Source organism: Macaca thibetana, chromosome 4 (genome assembly GCF_024542745.1).
Source record: "Macaca thibetana thibetana isolate TM-01 chromosome 4, ASM2454274v1, whole genome shotgun sequence".
NCBI lineage: Eukaryota > Metazoa > Chordata > Mammalia > Primates > Cercopithecidae > Macaca > Macaca thibetana.
The window spans coordinates 53,204,311-53,226,108 of NC_065581.1; the positions used below are offsets into that span (position 1 = coordinate 53,204,311).

Here is a 21,798-nt window from a genome sequence, read left to right on the forward strand (position 1 = left end):
CAATGTAGATGCAGGTAGAGGCCATTATACTAAGTGAATTAACACAGAAACAGAACATTGGGTACACATGGACACAAAGATAGGAGCAATAGACACGGGGGACTCCAAAAGGAAGAAGTAAGGGAGAGGGGCAAGGGTTGAAGAACTACCTATCAGGTACTCTGTTCACTATTTGGGTGACAAGATCAATAGAAGCTCAAACTTCAGCATCATACAATATACCTGTGTAACCAACCTGCACATGTACCCCCTGAGTCTAAAATTTAAAAATAAATAAATAAATAACAAAAGTTTTGCTTTCCAAAAGACACTGTTAGGAAAGTGAAAGGAGAAGCTAAAGATTGGGGAAAATATTTGTAAAACATATTTTACAAGGTACTTGTCATAGGATATATAAAGTGGTTCTTAAAACTTAGTAAAGCAACCCAAATAAAAAAATAGATAAAGGATTAGAATAGATACCTCACCAAAAGCATGCAGGTATGACAAGTTAGCACACAAAAAGACGTTTAGCATAGTTACTTATTAGAGAAATGAAAATTAAAACCATGTAAGATACTACTGTATACCTACTAGAAGGTCCAAAATTAAAAAGACTGACCATACCAAGTATTGACTACGATGTAAAGCAGCTGAAAATTTCATACACTGCTAGTGGAAGATAAACTGAAATAACCACTTTGAAAAATAGTTTGTTTTTTCAAATTGCACATATATCTACCACACAAACCAGCCATTCTTTTCTTGGGTATTTGCCAAGAGAAAGGAAAACATATGTCCACACAGAAACTTATGTGAATGTTTATGACAGCTTTTTTTGTAATAGCCAAAAGTTGGAAAGAATGCAAATGTCTATCAACAGTTAGTGAATAAACAATTATTGTATATCAGTACTTTGGAATACTACTGAAAACAATTATTGATGTATGAAACAACATGAATGAATCTCAAAGTAACTATGCTAAGAGAAAGAATTCAGACAAAAATACATGCCTTATAATTCCATTGTTGTAAAAGTATTGAAAACACAATATAAATAAGCAAAATAGATCAATGATTGCATGAGGATGGTGAGGAGAGTTAGATTATAAAAGGGCATGAGGAGATTTTTGGATGTGATAGGTATGTTTATTATTTTGATTGTAATGATGGTTTCATGGGTAAATACATATGTCAAGCAACATCAAAATTGTATACTCTAAAAATGTGCAGCTTATTGTAGTCAATTACACCTCAGTAAAGTAGTAAAAATATAAATTCATATCTAGATATGTCATAGTCAAATGTAAGAACACTAGATTCAAAAAGATCATGAAAGCAGCTCCAAAGAAAAAGGGAACCCATACAGGATGGCAGTTAGAATGACAACTGACTTCCATAGCAACAGTGATTACCAAAAGACAGTGAAATAATATCTTCAGAATGCTGAGAAAAAATGGAATTTAATGCCTAGAGAAACTGTCTTTCAGGAAGAAGGTGAAATACATTTCCAGGCAAACAGATGTTACTAACAACAGACCCTTACTGGGAAAATTCTAGAGTATACTTCAAATGGAAAGAAAATGATTGCAGAAGTAAGGTCTAAGATACAAGAAGTCATAAATAAAGAAAATAGCAAAGTGTGGATAAATCTAAATAATTATTAACTATACAAATTAAAAGAACAATATTGAATTTGTGAGAGTTAAAAATATCAAACTAGAACCAAAATGTATTACAGTAATAGCATAGGAAAGGGTGATAGGATTAAATATATAACAAGTTTTGAAAAATGTTGTTTTTTTAACTTTTATTTGAAGTTCAGGGATACATGTGCAGGTTTGTTTTATAGGTGAGCTTGTGTCGTGGGGGTTTGTTGTACAGATTATTTTGTCTCCCAGGTGTTAAGCCTAGTACCCATCAATTATTTTTCCTGATCTTCTCCCTCCTCCCACTCTTCACCCTCCAATAGACCCCAGGTGTATATTGTTCCCTCCCTTGTGTCCATGTGCTCTCATCATTTAGCTTTCACTTATGAGTGAGAACATGTGGTACTTGATTTTCTGTTCCTGCATTAGTTTGCTAAAGATAATGGCCTTCAGCTGCATCCATGTTCCTGCACAGGACATGATCTCATTCTTTTTTATGGCTGCATAGCATTCCATGGTGTATATATACCACATTGTCTTTATCCAATCTGTCACTGATGGGCATTTAGGTTGATTCTATGTCTTTGCTATGTGAATAGTGCTGCAGTGAACATACACTTGCATTTCTTTATGATAGAATGATTTATCTTCCTTTGGGGATATACCCAGTAATGCGATTGCTGGGTCGAATGGGTAGTTCTGTTTTTAGGTCTTTGAGGAATCACCACACTGCTTTCCATGGTGGTTGAACTCATTTACACTCCCACCAACAATATATAAAAGCGTTTTTAAAAACATACTTAAGGTATAGGCACGTATCTTTAAAAAGATAGACAAATAAGTATCAAAAGAAACTGATGAAGTATAAAAACTGATGAAGCTATATTAGTATAATACAAATAGACATTTGGGCAAAAAGCTTTGATTGACATGAAGAGGATCATTACCTATTGCAAGAATATTTTATTTACTAGGAAAATATAATGATTCTAAACTTAAATGCAGTTAATAACATGGATTCAAAATATAGGAAAAATTCATAGCACCATTATTCAATGAGACTGGAAAAATACACCACAATAGTTTGAGCCATTAAAACATTTCTTTCAATAGTTATTAGATCAAAAAGACAAACCAATAAACATATATAAGACTTGAATAACATAATTATTATTCATTTAATAAATATGTATATACTTACCCAACACCTAGAAGATTATCATTCTTTTCAAACACAAATATCTGTAAAAATCAGTCTTAAGAATTTTTAAGGCTAGCTATTGTATACCATACTTTCTGATTTCAACAAAATTAAGTTAGAAGTCAGTTTTGGAAATATAACGTGAAAAAAACCATGTATTTGGAAATTGAAAAGCATATTTTCAAATAACCCATGAGTTAAAAAAAATATTGTCAGAAAATACCTAGAACTGAATGGTAGCAAAGACTCTTAAAACTCTAAAAAAAGAGGTACTTGGAGGAAAATATATAGCTTTAAATGCTTACTAAGAAAGAAGAAAGATGGCAATAAGTTAGGCATATTTCTTAAAAAGTTAGAAATCTAAAGAATTTAAAAATTAAAATATTAAGAAATTAAAAGGAAGGATATCATAAAATAAGAGTCTGAAAATAATGAAATTGAAAACAAAGGTAACAGAGAAGATTTGTCAAGTCAAAAGTCGTTTCCTTGAAAGGACTAATAAAATGACAAACTATAGACAAGATTTATGAAGGGATAAACAAAAGAAGACACATATACACAATATTAAAAATAAAAGAAGAGGCCAGGCACAGTGGCTAACACCTGTAATCCCAGCACTTTGGGAGGCCAAGGCAGGCGGATCACTTGAGGTCAGGAGTTGAGACCAGCCTGGCTAATATGGTGAAACTCCATTTCTACTAAAAATGCAAAAATTAGCCCAGCATGGTGGCGCGCACCTGTAGTCCTAGCTACTTGGGAGGCTGAGGCAGGAGAATCGTTTGAACCTGGAAGGCAGAGGTTACAGTGAGCCAAGATTGCGCCACTGCACTCCAGGCTGGGCAACAGAGCAAGACTCTGTCTCAAAAAAAAAAAAAAAAAAAAAAAAAAAGCATTCTTTAAAATGCCATAGCTATTAAACATAAAAGAATAATACAACTTTATGCCAATAAATTTAAAAACCTAGGTAAAATGAGCAGTTTTTTGTTTGTTTTTGTTTTTGAGACAGAGGCTCGATCTGTCGGACAGGCTGGAGTGCAGTGGCGTGATCTCGGCTTACTGCAAGCTCCGCCTCCTGGGTTCATGCCATTCTCCTGCCTCAGCCTCCCGAGTAGCTGGAACTACAGGCGCCCGCCACCACACCCAGCTAATTTATTTTTTTCTTTTGTATTTTTAGTAGAGACGGTGTTTCACTGTGTTATCCAGGATGGTTTTGATCTCTTGACCTCGTGATCCGCCCACCTCAGCCTCCCAAAGTGCTGGGATTACAGGCATGAGCCACCGCGCCCAGCCAAAATGAGCAGTTTTTAAAAAGTATAACTTGTTTATGAAGAAATAGAAAACCAAATATCTTCAACATTAAAGAAATAGATTTAGTTTACACATTTCCCACAAAAAAAGCCAGCAGATCCAGATAATTTTACAGAAGATTTTTGACAAATATTTAAAGAACAGATAATTCTAAGCTTAACACAAATGCTTTTAGAGAGAAGGAGAACTTCTTAATTCTTTCATTTAAAAAGGCCAGTGAAACCAAAGTCACCATGAGAAAGAAAAACTATAGTCATTCTCACTTAAGAAGATATATGCAAAAATCCTAAACAACATATCAGTAAACCAGATCCAGCATTATATGAAAAAATAATTTGTTGAGCAAACAAAGGCAGATGACTGGACAGCACACACACATATACCAGATCTGCTGGAATATTGTATACTAAGGGAAGTTCATATAGTCAGAAGCTGTGTCACCCATTGCCCATCACTTCCTGGGGAAGCTCAAAGGGAGGTAGTAGGGTTGGGAGCAGACATAGGGAGAAGGATCCCTTGGACTGTAGAGCTTTTATTAATAAGATGCATTATTAGGGAAATAGCAGGCCCTCCTTTGCCATGATCAAGGGCTGGAGTTCAAATTTTATGCCTGTTATAGGAGAAAGTTAGCCTTATTCCTGTTTTTCAATCTTAGTAATTACCAGTTAGGAGAACATCAGCGTACTTTTCATCCCCGTTGTGATCAGGGTTCTGTGCCAAAGCTTTGTGGTTACAACTATAGGACGTGGCACTCTACTAGAACTGATTGACTCTTAAGATTTCCTTGGATGCTAAGCTGCAGGTAATCAATCTTTTTTTTTTTTTTTTGGAGACGGAGTGTCACTCTGTCACCAGACTGGAGGACAATCTTGGCTCACTGCAACCTCCGCCTCCCGGGTTCAAGCGATTCTCCTGCCTCAGCCTCCCAAGTAGCTAGGACTACAGGTGCCCGCCACCATGCCCGGCTAATTTTTTATATCTTTAGTAGAGACGGGGTTTCACCATGTTGGCCAGGATGGTCTCAATCTCTTGACCTCGTGATCCACCCACCTCGGCCTCCCAAAGTGCTGGGATTACAGGCGTGAGCCACCGCGCTTGGCCCAGGGAATCAATATTAAACAAGTTAATTCTTAGTTCTCATGAAACAGTAAGACAAGACTGGAATTATTTCACAAATGCAAGATTGATTCTACATTTGGAAATTATTTATTACCACATGAATGGATTATTGTCATCATCTCATTGACTGTCCCTGCCTCCTATCTCCAGGACTAGCTTATAGTGTCCTAATAGCAGTGATTACAACTGAAATGAAACCATTATTTATATAATTTTTTAGTATCTGTCTCCCTAAACAGAATATTTTCTCCATGAAGTCAGGAATTGTATCTACAGTGTTAATTATTGTAATCCCAGTATTTAGCAGTGCACCTAGTACATGATGGTCACCAGTAATTGTTGGATGAATGGATAAACGGGTGGGAAGTTGAGGTAAATGACTTCGATCTTTCCTAGACCTAAGACTTTATCTTTATAGAAGGACATTTGTTCTTTCCTCCTGTAGTGATTTCTTCTAAGCATTAATTTGCTAAAATTAGTGATTTGTAGTGATAGTTTGAGCTGAATATGGGAGAGAGACTTTACAAAAACTTTATTATGTATGTGTCCTATCAACAGATGGAAATACACAGCCATGTGTTCTAGTGGGCATGTAGGGGAGACCCTGACTCTTGACCAGGGCAAAAGACTGCACTCCCTCAGGTTCTCAAGTCTTTCTTGACCCACTCATTCCTTCTTCTTTTCTCTCTAACACCATCTTATATTAGAGAACTTCCCTCAGTGTGTGCTGGAAATCTCTGACCAAGAAGTGTTGGAATGGTATACTGCTAAAGACTTCATTGTTGGGAAGTCACTCACTGTCCTTGGAAGAACTTTCTTCATTTATGATTGTGATCCATTTACTCGACGGTATTACAAAGAGAAGTTTGGAATCACTGATTTACCACGTATTGATGTGAACAAGCAGGAACCACCTCCGGTAAAACAGGTAATCAGATAGTACTTCTTAGGGTGGTGAGAAAACTAATTTTTTGAGGTAGAAATTTAAGAAAAAGAAAAAAGACTTCTATGCAAATATTCGATAAATAATGGATAAAGTATATGTAATACAGTAGTTTAACAAAAGAAGAAATACAAATGGCAAAAAAATTATGAAAAGATCCTTAATGTAACTGATAATCAATGAAATAGAATGAAAATAATGATGTTTTTGGATCTGTTCAATTTTAAAAGATTCACGATATTCAGTGTTTACCCTATATGAAGAAATGGGAATTTTCATATACTATTTGTGGGAAAGCCAGTCAGAGTAAACTTTCTGAAGGGCAATTTGTTGTCTATTTTATTTTTATAAATAAATAACATATATATTTTCTGGCCGGGCACAGTGGCTCACGACTGTAATCCAGCACTTTGGGAGGCCAGGGCAGGCGGATTACTTGAAGTCAGGAGTTAGAGACCAGCCTAGCTAACATGGTGAAACCTTGTCTCTACTAAAAATACAAAAATTAGCCAGGTGTGGTGGTACGCACCTGTAATCCCAGCTACTGGGGAGGCTGAGGCATGAGGATTGCTTGAACCTGAGAGATGGAGGTTGCAGTGAGCTGAGATCACGTCATTGCACTCCAGCCTGGGCAACAGAATGAGTGAGAGTCTGTCTCAAAAAATACATAGCTATATCTGTTTCGATATATATATTATAAATCATTATAGTTTATAATATATATGATATTGGATATATATGATGATAGGACACATACATAATATGGTTTATATTATGATATATAGATATAGATGTGTCTCATATCTTTTACCTAGAGATATACTTTGGGAACTCTAAAAACATGTGGAAGAATGTGTATTGTAGCATTATTTATTAAAAAAAGTGTGAGGAGTTGACAAAATAAATGATATCCATTCATGAAATGGATGTATGAAAATACATCTATTCATACAATTAAAAGATAATTAAAATACACCCATTCATAAATTAAAAGACTACTGTGTGTGTAAAATATCACTGGGCCCTTTCTCCTCAAAAGAAAGGCATGAATAAAATGATGAAATGATTGAGTGCTTCCAGCCAGGGCCCTGCCTTCCCCTCCAACAGCTGCTTCTCTTGCTTGCACTTGGCCTCCAGTTGTACTGAGTTCTGTGGTTCTGCCAGTACAGCATCTTGTTTTACTCCCAGGAACTTTTGCTTATGCTCTTCCTCCTTGAACCACTTTTCTGTTGTTCTTACATGCAGCTCTTTTTTATCCTCCAATACCCAATGTAGGCTTCCTCTCCGAGAAGTCTTTTCTAAAGCTCCAGGTAGGGCTAAAAGCCTTTCGTCTCTATTCCTGGGGTATTCTCTGCCTCCTTCCACTAGCACTTCTCTATTATATTAAATTATCTGCTAGTGAATCTTTTGTACTACATTGTAACTCCCTTGAGGTCGGAGACTATGTCCTACTCATCTTTCTCTCCTAGTACCTAATACAGTGCCTAAAAAATAGGAGGTATATGTTTCTTGAACTGGACTGAAGAAAATTGGCTATGAAGGTGTTCTGCAAAAAAGAAGTGGTGTCTTAGGCAAAACTTTTAGAAACAATGTTTTATAGAAACGATTACAAAGAAGGATTTGGATTTTGGTATGCTGTGAGTTCCCAGAGGTAATACAATTTCTGGAAGGAAGTGTGGGTGATAATACCTCTTGCTGTCAGTTTTTTCTCTGGTAGATTTCTTTATCAATGATGTGTTAATTGATTAAGAATGATGATAAACCCTCTCCTTGTGTATATGGATTGTGAAAAGAAAAATAATTATGATAAACCCTCTGCCCCCAAGTTTTTTGGCAGCAGTTGATGCAGTATACAGGGGAACATTGCATGGGATCAGATTTAGATTTTGATCAAGGGAACTATTTTACCTCTTCAGTTTATAGATAAGGATGGTTGTCTAACCAGGAGGTAGAGTAGTGAGAGATTGCAACATAGTGATGCCCTTTGCTTAGTGAAAGGACTTCGACCTTTTTTTTTTTTTTTTTTTTTTAAAAGACTGGGTCTTGCTTTATCTCCCAGGCAGGAGTGAGTGGTGCAATCTTGGCTCACTGCAACCTCCACCTCCCAGGTTCAAGCTATTCTCATGCCTTAGCCTCCCCAGTAGCTGGGACTACAGGTCGTGCTACCACACCCAGCTAATTGTTGTATTTTTAGTAGAGACAGGGTTTCACCATGTTGGCCAGGCTGGTCTGGAACTCCCTACTTCAGGTGATCCACCCGCCTTGGCCTCCCAAAGTGCTAGGATTACAGGCATGCGTCACTGCACTGGCCTGATCTATTTTTGAGCCAATGAAAGCTTTTGAGTCTTAGAATACCTCTGTTCCCCACCTTTATTACTATCATCTTTTTTTTTCTCCTAACCTATCTTGAAGTAAAGAAAAGAGAGGGAAGCCCTGTATAAAGAGCAGAGGGAACTGAAGATCTACTGTAGATTTTAGTTGGTTATTTTGCTGTATCCCAGCCCCTATGTATAATAAAACTAATTTTATATAATAAAACATCTATACATTTGGCACATTAATTACAGTATTTGGTCAGTTTCTTTCCCGTACTTTCTCTATAATAAATAGCTCTATAGTAAACAAATTCCATCTGTCCATGAAATTTGTTGGAGATAAATAGAATGCCAGTTACTAATCAGCAAACACTTTTTAGTCATTACACCTCAGTCGTTTTAACCCTAAATAACATAAATGGAAACCAGGCATAGGAATTTGTAGCAGAGTCCAGAGGGATAAAGCTAGAGCCAAGCCAGTGGAGGGATAGAAGTAGGTATGAAATGGATATATTCAATTCGAGAGGCATGGCACTTGTAAGTCAAGCTTCTCTGCTAGATCAGGAATTAGTAAACATAAATGCAATAGCCAGATGTGTTTTCTCTCAGGCTGGCTCCATCTGGAGGCATACTGGTAGGGAAAAGAAAGAAACCAGAATTAGGAAAGCTAATCTGCTGTGGAGACGGCCCCTGAAAGCAGTATCTGAAGGTTGTGGTACTCTTGGGTTCTATGTATACTACTAGCTCAGTTGAAGATGTCCAGACAGAAACTGTGGTAAGTGGATCGTATGAGCGGGAGTATCTAGGAGTGATGATATCCATAGTCAGATGAGTGTTCATCTAGTTTACAACAGGACCCACCCAAGCAGTAGCTTGAAGTATGAGAAGCAAGATGCCAGGATACCATGCATACGGACTGATATTTAGGGAAGGTCTTTATTCCAGGCAGGGAAAGTGAGGTATATTCAGGAAAAACAGGTAGTCTGTTAAAATACAATAGGAATTTGAGAAGAAGGCCCAGAGGCTTTATAGCTACCTTCTTATTGCAAAATCCTCAACCCTCAGTGACCTCCCTACTGGCACCCGCAGCCAGGATGCTCTCATTATTTGTTGTTGGTATAAGTGCAAAGCAAGTTCAGATACCACCACTTTGCAGTTTGTGCCTAGCCTCCAGAGAAAACTCAACTGCTTAGCACGTAGGCCATCAGCTCAGGGTTCCTCTGCCCATAGTAACCTGTAAATTCACTGAGTAGTGGTTTTGCAATTGAAGCAAATTAGGTCATTTTCCATCTGCTAAATCTACTAGTCATATTCTAGCCATGACTACCACGTTAACTACAGTCCCAACAAGTGATTTTGGGGTCAGTGTTCCAAGTAGTACGCCGTGGACAAATTTAATAGTCCTTTGTTGTTGAAGAAATACTCTGTTATGGATGGTACTAGGGACTATATGGACTTACTTATTAAAGTGCCTGAAAATAATATATAAAAAGATTTTGTGGAGGTATATACAAGAGAAAATGTGTGCTACAAGCTGAATTTCCTGAGAAAGAATAGCAAAGAGGAGTCAGGAATAAATAACCCTGCTGATGTTTGCCTATCATTAGATGAGGAGGAGGAAGACTTAGTCTTTGACCTAAAGTTCTTAGGGAAATAAATCTTAGCATCCTACAGTGATGCTTCAGGCTCTTCATGGAGCCTAAATGAAACATACAAGCTCAACCTATATCTTCACGCAAACTCATTAAATAACCTTTGTATCTGAAAAATAATTTCCTAAATTGAACTTTTTCATGAAGAAAGGGGGTCCTGTGTGGAAAAGGGATCTGAGTTCTCAGAAAACTATAGCTGTCATCCTGTTCTGTGAGGCAGAAATTAAGAAATAAAAAGATTAGAAATATGGATGTAAGTAGGAGAAAAAGTAGCTTGAATCAAGTTCTTACCACCGTTCCCCTATCACACATACACTCACTCACTCTCTCTCTCTCTCACCCTCTCCCCCTCCCTCCCTCCCTTACTTCCTCCCTTCCCCCCATCCCTCTCTCTCTCTCTTACTTTGGGTGAACTGAGGAAACAGTTTCCAGGTCTGCTAGGGTGAGGTCCACATCCTAGAGCAAAGAAGTCATAGACAGAACCATGTTAGGATGACTACAGGGTCATTTGCATTGGGACTGGGGTGGGACTAGGTCCTGCTTTTGTAGTAAGGGGTCAGTTTACATCAGCAATAGTTTCTCTCTAGCCCTGAGAGTTACTTTAGAGCATCATCAGTTACTTCTGTGATCACTGAACATGATGCAAAATCCACAAAGAGGAAGGGGATAAGTTGTTTTTTCTGACTGTATTTGTTTATATAGAAAATATATTTGAATAAGTATTTTCTAGAGTTTTTTTCATTAAACTTATAGTTACCTTTAATGTAATTTTAACACAAGTAGCATTTGCCTTACGTCTTGCTTCCTATATATCTCCAGGAGTTGCCTCCTTATAATGGTTTTGGGCTAGTGGAAGATTCTGCTCAGAATTGCTTTGCTCTCATTCCAAAAGCTCCAAAAAAAGATGTTATTAAAATGCTGGTGAATGATAACAAGGTGCTTCGTTATTTGGCTGCACTGGTGAGGCTAATTTTTATATACTAAAGATTCTCTTCTATCTCAGTACTGTGTATGATTGTTTATTTTGTCTGTAAGCTATAGATTAACAGCTGTCAGAGTTATGTGTTGACTCAACCAACTATTGTATCTAGTACCCAGCCTTCAGGGAGGTTGGATAGTATTAAGTATGGTGCCCCTGAGCTGAGACCTAGATCAAGTCCTATCTCTCCCAATAATCTTTCTTAGATCATTAATCTCTCACTCTTAACACCTCAAATGTTAACAGACCTTTTGCCTCTTTTATTAAGTAACTATGAAATTGCTTAATATTCAAACCATGTGTGTATCTGTGTGGCTTTTTAGTATACTGTGATTTCCTTGAGGTTAGGGACCATGTCTTAGTAAGTTCTGCATTTACCTGTGATATCTTGCCTGATATCTTGAGAGGTTATGTGACTAATAGTTAAGAGCATGCAGTTGGAAATAGACATACACTCAAGTTCTGCATATCTCATTAATTAGCTGAATTGTATGAGATAAATTATTGATAGAAATTCAAAGTATAAAGTCTTTAAAATGGAAAAAAAATGTAGACTAGGAACCTAACCATTTTATTAGAAATATGGACATAAATAGCAGAAGTTGAAATAAGTTATATCTGGGAATAGGAATTAGGAGCTGGGGGTAGGAGGTGTCAGGTGACTTTTCAAACTACATACATGTATTTGAAAAGATAAAAACTAAGGTAAAGACAACTGAATAATAGATTTTAGAAAATGATTGTACAAAGCTTTAAATAAAAAGGGAGTCCTGGCTAAAAACAAAATTTTTTAAGAAAACAACAAAACAGCAAAATGTAGGCCAACTAGAGCACTCTCCATAAGAATTCTGACCAACAAAGGTTTTGTAGTACTAGATTCTTTCAGTTACTGTTAAAATTCAAGCGCCTTGTCGAATTATGATATGGTAACTGTAACTCCTTAAGGGCAGGAATCATGTCTTTCTAGACTTTGTAGGTACTCATTAACTGCCCGTTCAGTAGGCAAAACAATTTATTTCTGCACACATTATCCATGAGTAAGGCAATACAATATTTTACCCATTTTATGTTTCAAAACTTAAGAAACAGAAAGGCTAGTTATCTTGTCCCAGATCCAGTGCTGCTTAGACGGGGGTAGGACTAGAACTCAGCCTTCTGGCTTTCAACCCAGTATTCTTTTGATGAAGAACTAGTTTAATACTTAGGATTAGAAAAGGGAAAGGAACTCATATGGGTTTGTAAACTGCAAAATTGTAAGCTTACCTTTGATACATGAAAAACCTGGAAAAATTAATACAAAGTTGATTACAAAAATGGCTCTGAATAGTGTTAGATATTGCTAACTAAGGAGAAAGGATAAATTTCTTTTGATTGCAGCCTTCTGTACTCACAAACAACCTGGTCAAACATGATATATCACAAAAAGTTAAAGTGTTTGCAAAGGACTTCTATTCCTAGCCATGATAGACCAGATAATTTGGATCAGCCCTCTTGCTGAGGGTGTGTGTGTGTGTGTGTGTGTGTGTGTGCGCGCGCACGCGCGTATGTGTATATATATGTGTATGTGTATGTGTGTTACCACTTGAAGGTGCTGAACAAGTAGCAAGATGTGAAGAATCACAGAACAAGAACCAGGGAAACAATGAGAACCACAGAAGTGAACCTGACATTTGGGGCCATTTTTCCGCTAGGCGCATTTGCTGATTTCAGAAGACCCACCTGTGAGGACAAACATTGGAATCTATTTAGGGCCTGTCAAAGGCAGAAGCTCCTGGTAAACCCTCTGTGCTTCAGTCTGTCTGTAGCTAATCTTTGAAGGGACTATTGTCTGTCTTTGAATTATAGTCCCTGATTGTCTCAGTTTTACAAATCAGATTAAGGTGATCCTGGATTCTAATAACCCCAGGTGACTGTCAGAAGCAAACAAATTCTCTGCAGATGACATCATTTTCGGCTTCAATTTATTTCTAGAATTTTAAAAATACAATGTAACAATATTAATAATACAGTGTTCAGAAACAAGACAAGATAATATAAAGTGACCAGAAATAAGAGACTATAGAATATACCTATAGGGACTTCAGATACTGGCATTATGAAACTTAAACTTAAGCCAGGAGCAGTGGCTCACGCCTGTAATCCCAACACTTTGGGAGTCCGAGGATGGTGGATCACTTGAGATCAGGAGTTTGAGACCAGTCTGGCCAACATGCTGAAACCCCATCTCTACTAAAAAAATACAAAAATTAGCCAGGCATGGTGGCACGCGCCTGTAATCCCACGTACTCAGGAGGCTGAGACATGAGAATCACTTGAACCCGGGAGGCGGAAGTTTCAGTGAGCCTAGACTGCATCACTATACTCCAGCCTGGGTGACAGAGCAAGACTCCGTCTAAAAAAAAAAACAAAATGAAATGAAATAAACAATTAAAAAAATTTAAAAAGCCTTTGTTTACCATGTTAAAGAATAAGATTGAGATTTTCAGCAAAAAATGAGAAATAAGCCAAAAAAGTCTGTTTCAGTTTTGAAAAATCATCACATTAACAGAATAAAAGAGAAAAATTAGATTTTGAAAAGCATTTGCTAAAATCAATCTGATTTAAAAATAAAACTCACATATACCCCTGAACCTAAAATAAAAGTTTAAAAAAGTAAAAAATAAAAGAAAACAAAACTCTTAATAATAAAAAAAGGAATAAAAAGGAGTTTCCTTAATCTGTTAGAGGGTATGTTGAAAAGTCTACTGCAAACAGCTTACTTAGTGATGAAATGTTGAAAGGGTACTTTCTGAGATTAGGAACAAGGCAAGACTGCTATCACCCCTTCTGGTCAACATTGTTCTGGAAGTCCTAGCTGGAACAGTGAAACAGGAAGTGAATAAACAAGCATACTGATTGAGGAGGAAAAAATAAAATTGTCATTATCCAAAATGAACAATTGTATAGTACAGAAAATAAAGAATCTGCCTTCTGCATTAGGGAAGTCAATATACAAATAGCAACGAAGAAAACATAAAGTTAAAAAATACCATTTACCATAGCATCAAAAATATTAAATTCCTAGGTATAAATTAAATTCCTTGGTATAATATTTTAGGTGCTATATACAAAAGATATGTTACATACAAAAGATATGTGTTACATATCTTTTAGGTGTTACACACAAAAGATATGTTACATACAAAAGATATGTAACACCTAAAAGATATATCTTTATCATACAAAAGATATGTGGTATCTTTTACATACAAAAGATATGTAACACCTAGATGTTACATACAAAAACACTTTAGGTGTTAGGTATCTTTTAGGTGTTATATACAAAAGATATGTAACACCTAAAATATTATTGAGAGAAAATTAAGAAGACCTAAATAAATGAAGGGATATACCATGTTCATTGGTTAGAAAATTCAGTATTACAAAAATATTTTCCCCAAATTGATCTATGGTTTGAAAGTAATTACAGTCAAAAAATCTAAAAATGTTTTTATTTTTACAGACAAATTGATTCTGTAATTTAAGTGGAGAGGCAAAGCACCAGGAATAGCCAAGATATTCTTGGAGAAGAGCAAGATCAGTGGATTTTGCTCACCAAAATATCACTCCGTATTAAAAGTTACAGTAATTAAAACAACATGTTTTTGGTGCAAGGATAGACAAACCAATGGAATAGAATAGACACCCCAGGAAAAGACATATGATAAATACAGCACTGCAGAGGGGCTGGGAAAGGAAGATGTTTCTAATCAATGATATCAGAACAATTAGATATTCAAAAGAGAAGAAAATTTCACCTCCATCTCACACCAAAAGTGGCAATCAAGTCTAGGTAGATTGAAAATCTAAATGTGAAAAGCAAAACAATAAAACTTCTTAGCAATAAATAATCTTAACATTATAGTGGGGAAAGATTTATTTAGTGGGATACAAAAAAGCAGTCATGTTTTTAAAATGGATAAATGGCCAGGCACAGTGGTTCATGCCTGTAATCCCAGCACTTTGGGAGACCAAGGCGGGCAGATTGCCCCAGCTCAGAAATTTGAGACCAGCATGGCCAACATGGCGAAACCCTGTCCCTACTAAAAATACAAAAAATTAGCTGGGCATGGTGGTACATGCCTGTAGTCCTAGCTACTTGAGAGACTGAGGCAGGAGAATCACTTGCGTCTGGGGGGCAGCGGTTGCAGTGAGCTGAGATTGTGCCTCTTCACTTCAGCCTGGGTGACAGAGCGAGGCTCTAAATAAATTAAAATAAAATAAAATGGATAAATTTGACTACATTAAGATGAAAACTTTCTGTTCTTCCAAAAAACAGCATTAAGAGTGTAAAAAAAGGCAAGCTTCAAGTGGGAGCAGATGTTTAATACAGAAATCAACCAAGATCTTATATTCAGAATATGTAAAGAACATTCTGAAATCACTTAGAAAAATGAGCAAGAAACTTGAACAGGCATTTCACAAAGGAGGGTATCCAAGAGGCAACTAAACATATAAGGAGGGCCAGGTGCAGTGACTCACACCTGTTTTCCCAGCACTTTGGGAGGTCGAGGCAGGAAGATCGCTTGAAGGCAGCCTGGGTAACATAATGAGACCCTACTGCTACAAAGATAAAAAAATAAATTAATTGGGCATGGTGGCATGTGCCTATAGTCCCAGCTACCTGGGACACTAAGGCGGTAGGATCACTTGAACCCAGGAGTTCGAAGGTGCAGTGAGCTATGATCCTGCCACTGCACTCCAGCCCAGGCAACAGAAACTCTGTCTTTAAAAATACGTACATATGAGAAGTTGCTTTGCTTCGTTAGTAACTAAAGAAGTGCAGATTACAATCATAGTGAGTTGCCTCTACCCACCCATCAGAATCATTAATATGTTGATGAGAATATGGAACCATAGGAACTCTCATACTCTTTACTAAGAGAGTATACCCACTTTGTAAAACACTTTGGCATAATCAAATATACTAGATTGTGCTAAGGGTGCAATATATGTGTACCAAAAGTTAAGAATGTTTATAATAGCATAATTCATAATAGCAAAAATAGACCTAAATGTCTACTACAAGAGACTGGATAAGTTATGGCATATTTGTGTCATAATTTGATTTCTGTTCAATGAAAATTAATGAACTACAGCTACTAATAACAACATGGCTGAATCACATCAACATAATTTTGAATGTAAGAATCCAGACACAAAAGAATGCATGCATATTATGTAATTTCATTTATATGAAGATTAAAAAGCAGACAAAACAAAACTTTATGGATGTCTGCTTTATAGCAAAACTAAAGAAAACCATACAATTCAAGGCAATGGCCTGTTCGGTGGGGGAAGGATAGAATATTGATTGGGAGGTTCGGTCAGCGTTCTGTTTCTCAACCTGGATGGTGGTTATATGGTTGCTCACTTCATTAAAATTCTTTCGGCCATACATTTTGGTATTTTTATTGTTGTTTTGGGTTTTTTTGTAGTTTTCTCTCTGTGTTACTGTTCACAGTAAAAAAATTTAAAAGAAAGCCAACAGAACTATTAGTAAAGAAATAGTGGATATCTTCATGTGGGCAGGAAAAAAGAAGCGATATTCTGGTCATGGTAATTTTCAGATGTTTTCCCCTGACCTATTTGACGAAATAGAGAATGTATTCATTAGACTCATCACAAAAGTTCTTGAGGAAGAAAGGGTGCTTGACAATAAGGGGAAAAGGTTTATGAGTGAGGTGGGGACTTCAAAAGAAAATATATGGAAATTCAAAAAGAAGGGAGTATACTAGAGAAATGATCAGAGACAATTAAGTCCCATGGAGGTCAGACAAAGACACGGGATGTGTTCTGAGAAAACAATGTATACTAAGTTCTGATAGGCAATTGGTGCCTAAGTAAAAGTATGCTGGTAAACTCTCTGGGACTGAGAGTGGAGTGCTGGCTGAGAAACTTGGCAAAGCTTTGGAAGAGCATAAGAAACATGATCTGAACCGTGATCTTCAAAGCAGCTGAATGTCTTCCAAGAGATGCAAGACAGTACCATCTGTGGTGTTTGTCAAGAAAATATTACAGCCTCTGTTTATTTTATTTACTATGAGTGCATTTATTGTATAGCCTCTGATATTTTTATATGTGCCTTTTAATGCACAAACTATATTTATATAGAACATATGTTTAATTATTAATTCATTCAATAAATATTAAAGGACTACTCTGGGCTAGATATGGTTCTAGATACCAAAGGTACAGTGGAGAACAAGATAGACAAATATTTGCTCTCATGGAGCTTACATTCTAGTCAAATAAATACATTGTATAAGGGTAGGTAGTAATGTGCTGTAAAAAATAAAGCGAGACAGAGAATGATAGGAAAGGGGCTCATTTATATCAGCAGAATGGGGAAAGCCTCTCTGAAGAGGTCATAGCAGAGCAGAAACCAAAGGAATAGCTGAGGGAGCCAGCCAGGGGAATATCTGAGAGAGCTGCATGTAAGACCGAGACTGTGTGCAGTGAATGGAGGGCAAAAAGGTGGAAATGACAGGTCGGCAGCCAGCCAGGACTCTGCAACCAGTGGTATAACAAGGCCAGAGGAATGGGCTGATGGGAGCAGTCCAGGTAACAAGAAAGTATAGATAACAAGCTGCAGAGAATTTAAAAATAAAACCAACTAAAAGTTGGTCTGTTTCTTCTTCTTATCATTTGCCTGTAATTCTAAACAACATCAGTGATACTCATCCCCAAAGGGATGGCTCTTCCGTTCAGTAGAATTTCAGCTAATAAATGTAAAAGAAAAGTGGGAAGTAGAAAAATTATCATTATGCACACACTGCTGTAATCACGGTTGCAGATAAGATCCAGCAATGGCTGCTAAAATTAGTGGGAAAACCTTTGAGGAGAAACGGGATTCCCATAATCTCAAAACATCTCCCTCAAGGTGTTTTGTAATTGCAAAGGGAAATACAGTAACTTTAAGGGAAGAAATCCAGCAGAAATCTTAACCAAGTGATCAAGGTTAGTGTCATCCATAATAAGATATATTGACTTCATAAACTCCCTGGTATACACTAAAGACATGACATCTTTTCTGGGATACTTTTGCCAAAAATGCAAAAATGAGATGCATGAGGAACATTCAAGAAAATAATTGATCAGTAGTCTTCAAAAGTGTCAAAGTCATGAAAGAGAAGGGCAGATTGAGGAACTATCTATCACATATTGGAGGAGACTCAAGAGAAATAATAACTAAATGCAATGTGGGATCCTGGATGGGATCCTGAAACAAAAAGACCATTTGTCAGAAACAGGTGAAATTTGAATAAGGACTGTAGTTTATTTATTAATGTCATACTATTGTTATTTTGCTGGTTCAGATAATTGCACTAATGGCTATATAGGATGTTAACATTAGGAGAACCTTGGTGAGGGGAGTGAGAATTCTCTGTAATATTTATGCAGGTTTTCTATAAATGTAAACCTCATTCCCAATAAAGACAATAATTTTTTTTAAGTTTTATGGTACTCTTTCCTGCCATGGTAAACCATTACCATTGTCACCCCCAATGGCCCTGGTATGCCCCTGCTTAGAACTTTGTATTTTATTCTAAGTATGACAAGAATTCTTTGAAGGTTTGAGAGCAGAGGAGTGATATGATTTGATTTTTATTAACTATATTGTGATTGTTTAACATTTATATTTTTATTACATGGGTGTATAATCCAAATGATTTGGAAACTATTAGATGAGGGAATGATATGAGAAAATTATTTCACTAAGAGAAAAATCTAATGACTTCTTTAATAGATGAAGAACTATTATACAAACAATCCCATGGTCTTAATGAGAAGATGTGCTACAGTTACAGTATGAGTGGATTTTAGGAATAAGCAGAGCTGTATTAAGGTTTGTTGGAGCTGGAATTTCTTCCTTAGGGGTTGTGTGATCACTCTGCAATTTGATTTAGAAAAAGTCTTGTCTACAAGGTAGTTTCTCAGAATCACTTTCAATTCTTTGATTTTATATTACTCTTATCCCCTCTTTTTAAATTTTTTTTTTTTACATTATGTATATACATTTGCTTAAGAAACAAAACCTTACTTAATCATCTTAGTGTTCATGAAGTTGAACATAATATCAGCCAACAGGTCTCAGCTAGCAGCCTGTGGTCAGAATGTAGCCCACATATATGTTCTAGTATACTGTGTTTGGGCTTCATGGTGCTTTAAAAGAGTTGGAGTCAGTACTTTAAAATCAGAGGTTTAAAATAGTAATCCACATTTTTATCTTTTGAAAAACTGAAAGATCTAGCAACATTGGGCCTACATTCTCACAAGGCAACAACTGAGTTGCGTTGGTGCAGCCTCCCTTGGGAAGCCTCCCTTAGATGAGGCATTTTCTACCCAGAGATACCAGAGTTCCCCCATAGATGGTTTGTTTATATTGTAAGAACCCAGACTGCTTCATATATATCCTATACCTGGCCCCTGTAGGCATTTAAGTTTGCACATCTGCATAGACCATGAACCTTCATAATATCCTCTTTTCTTTACCTTTATAGGAATCCCCCATCCCAGAAGACAAAGACCGGAGATTTGTCTTCTCTTACTTTCTAGCTACTGACATGATCAGTATCTTTGAGCCTCCTGTTCGCAATTCTGGTATCATTGGTGGCAAGTACCTTGGCAGGACTAAAGTTGTTAAACCATACTCTACAGTGGACAACCCTATCTACTATGGCCCCAGTGACTTCTTCATTGGTGCTGTGATTGAGGGTAGGTCTAAATACAGTCCAGAATTTCCTACTGGCTGCCTGAATGAGTTCTTAGTTGGAATTTAATTCATTTTACCGTTGTAAGAAGCAATTAGATTATATTACAACTGAGATAAAGCTACTATCCTTGTATATATGGTATAATGTGTTAATTGCCTTCTTAATCAATTAAACTCTAAGTTGATTGCATTTGTTGGCTACAGATGTCGACAGTAAGTTTTGTAAATACTGAGCAAATGACTGCATATTAGTATGTCATTTAAAGAAAGCTCATTAGTTTCTGTCATAAATGCATAACTGTGAATTTATCATAGGAGGGTTAATACTATTTTACTTCTGATTGCGTGAGAGAACATCACCAAGCTAAGTGTACTGCTACCTTCTCTCCAGTATTTGGTCACCGGTTCATCATCCTTGATACAGACGAGTATGTTTTGAAATACATGGAGAGCAATGCTGCCCAGTATTCACCAGAAGCACTCGCGTCAGTTCAGAAACATGTCCGAAAGCTAGAAGCGCCTGCTTCAGAATCAGAAAGGTATGTGTTTGATTGCTAGGGTTTGGCACACTCAAGATATTCAGGAAGTAATTCTGACTTTGAGTAATCAGATTTTAGATTTTCCGATTTCTCTCACCAGGTGAGAATTATTAGACACCAGGTGGGTATTATTAGAAGGTTCCCTGTGTCAGTGTAATAACTAGTAATTTAGAACTTTTTCAACTTTATTTATCTAGCAAATACAGTTGACCCTTGAACAGTGTGGGAGTTAGGGGTACCAGCCTTTCTGCACAGTTGAAAATTCATGTATAACTTTGACACCCCAAAACTTAACTACTAATAGCCTACTCTTGACTATAAGCCTTACTGATAAACAGTTGATTAACACGTATTTTCTATGTCGTTTGTATTGCATCCTGTATTCTTACAATACAGTAAGCTAGAGAAAATGAAATTAAGAAAATCATAAGAATGAGAAAATTATTTACTATTCATTAAGTGGAAGTGGATCATCTTAAAGGTCTTCATCCTCATCTTCATGTTGAGTAGGTTGAGGAGGATGGGTTGGTTTTGCTGTCTCAAGGGTGGCAAAGCAGAAGAAAATTCAGGTATCAGTGGGCCTGTGCAATGCAAATTCTTGTTGTAAGAGGGTCAGCTATAATTATTAAATGCCTACTATGTGTCAGAGACTATCACCAGACCCTTGGACTTTTATCGGTAAACAAAGTAGACAAGAAGTTGCCTCCCACATTGAGTTGACCTTCCAAGCAGCAGGAAATAGACAATAGCACAAATAAATTATACAGTATATTGGGTGATGAATGCTGTAAAAAATGGAGCAAATTAAGAGCAATAAGTGTTTCTGGAGAGTGGCAGTAGGTTGTGAAGGTAGGTCAGGGTATGTGGTTGTACCTTGAGGTGACATTGAACAACCACTTGAGGGGAGTTAGCTAGGTGGATTTCTGGAGGAAGTGCTTTTCAGGAAGAGGAAATGGTGCATGCAAAGGCCCTAAATGCTAGCATATCTTACTTAAAGTACTCAACGAACATTGGGAAGAAGTAGGCCAGTGAGGGTAGCTGAAATGGAGTGAGTGAGAGGAAGAGGAGTAGGAGATGGAATTAGAAAATTAACAATGGGCTAGATTGTGTAGGACTTACTACGTCTTTGGAAAGGTGCTGGCTTTTTTCTCTGAATGAAATGAGCCTTTGGGAGCAGGGGCATCTGAATAGAGGAGTGGCAAGATTTGACATATATTTTAAAAGAACTATTCCAGCTGTTGTGTTGAAAATAGATTAGGAGAGAGATTAGTTAAGAAACTATTGCAGTATTCCAGGCAAGAGATGGTGATGTCTGGGCCCAGGATGGTGGTATCAGTGGAGGTGGGGAGAAGTGGTCTG

At 36.9% G+C, this 21,798-nt stretch overlaps 1 protein-coding gene across 3 annotated transcripts in view; it reads left to right on the top strand.

The window, feature by feature from the left end:
* EFHC1 (EF-hand domain containing 1) overlaps positions 1 to 21,798 on the top strand; it is a 74,655-nt gene that overhangs the window by 41,260 nt on the left and 11,597 nt on the right. For 2 of the 3 annotated variants that reach the window (XM_050789250.1, XM_050789252.1), the window contains exons 6-9: positions 5,964 to 6,184; positions 10,986 to 11,126; positions 19,689 to 19,902; positions 20,292 to 20,439. In XM_050789250.1, coding sequence (XP_050645207.1) covers positions 5,964 to 6,184; positions 10,986 to 11,126; positions 19,689 to 19,902; positions 20,292 to 20,439 — 724 coding nt within the window. The remainder of the gene's footprint in view (positions 1 to 5,963; positions 6,185 to 10,985; positions 11,127 to 19,688; positions 19,903 to 20,291; positions 20,440 to 21,798) is intronic. The other variant, XM_050789251.1, reaches the window with a different exon arrangement.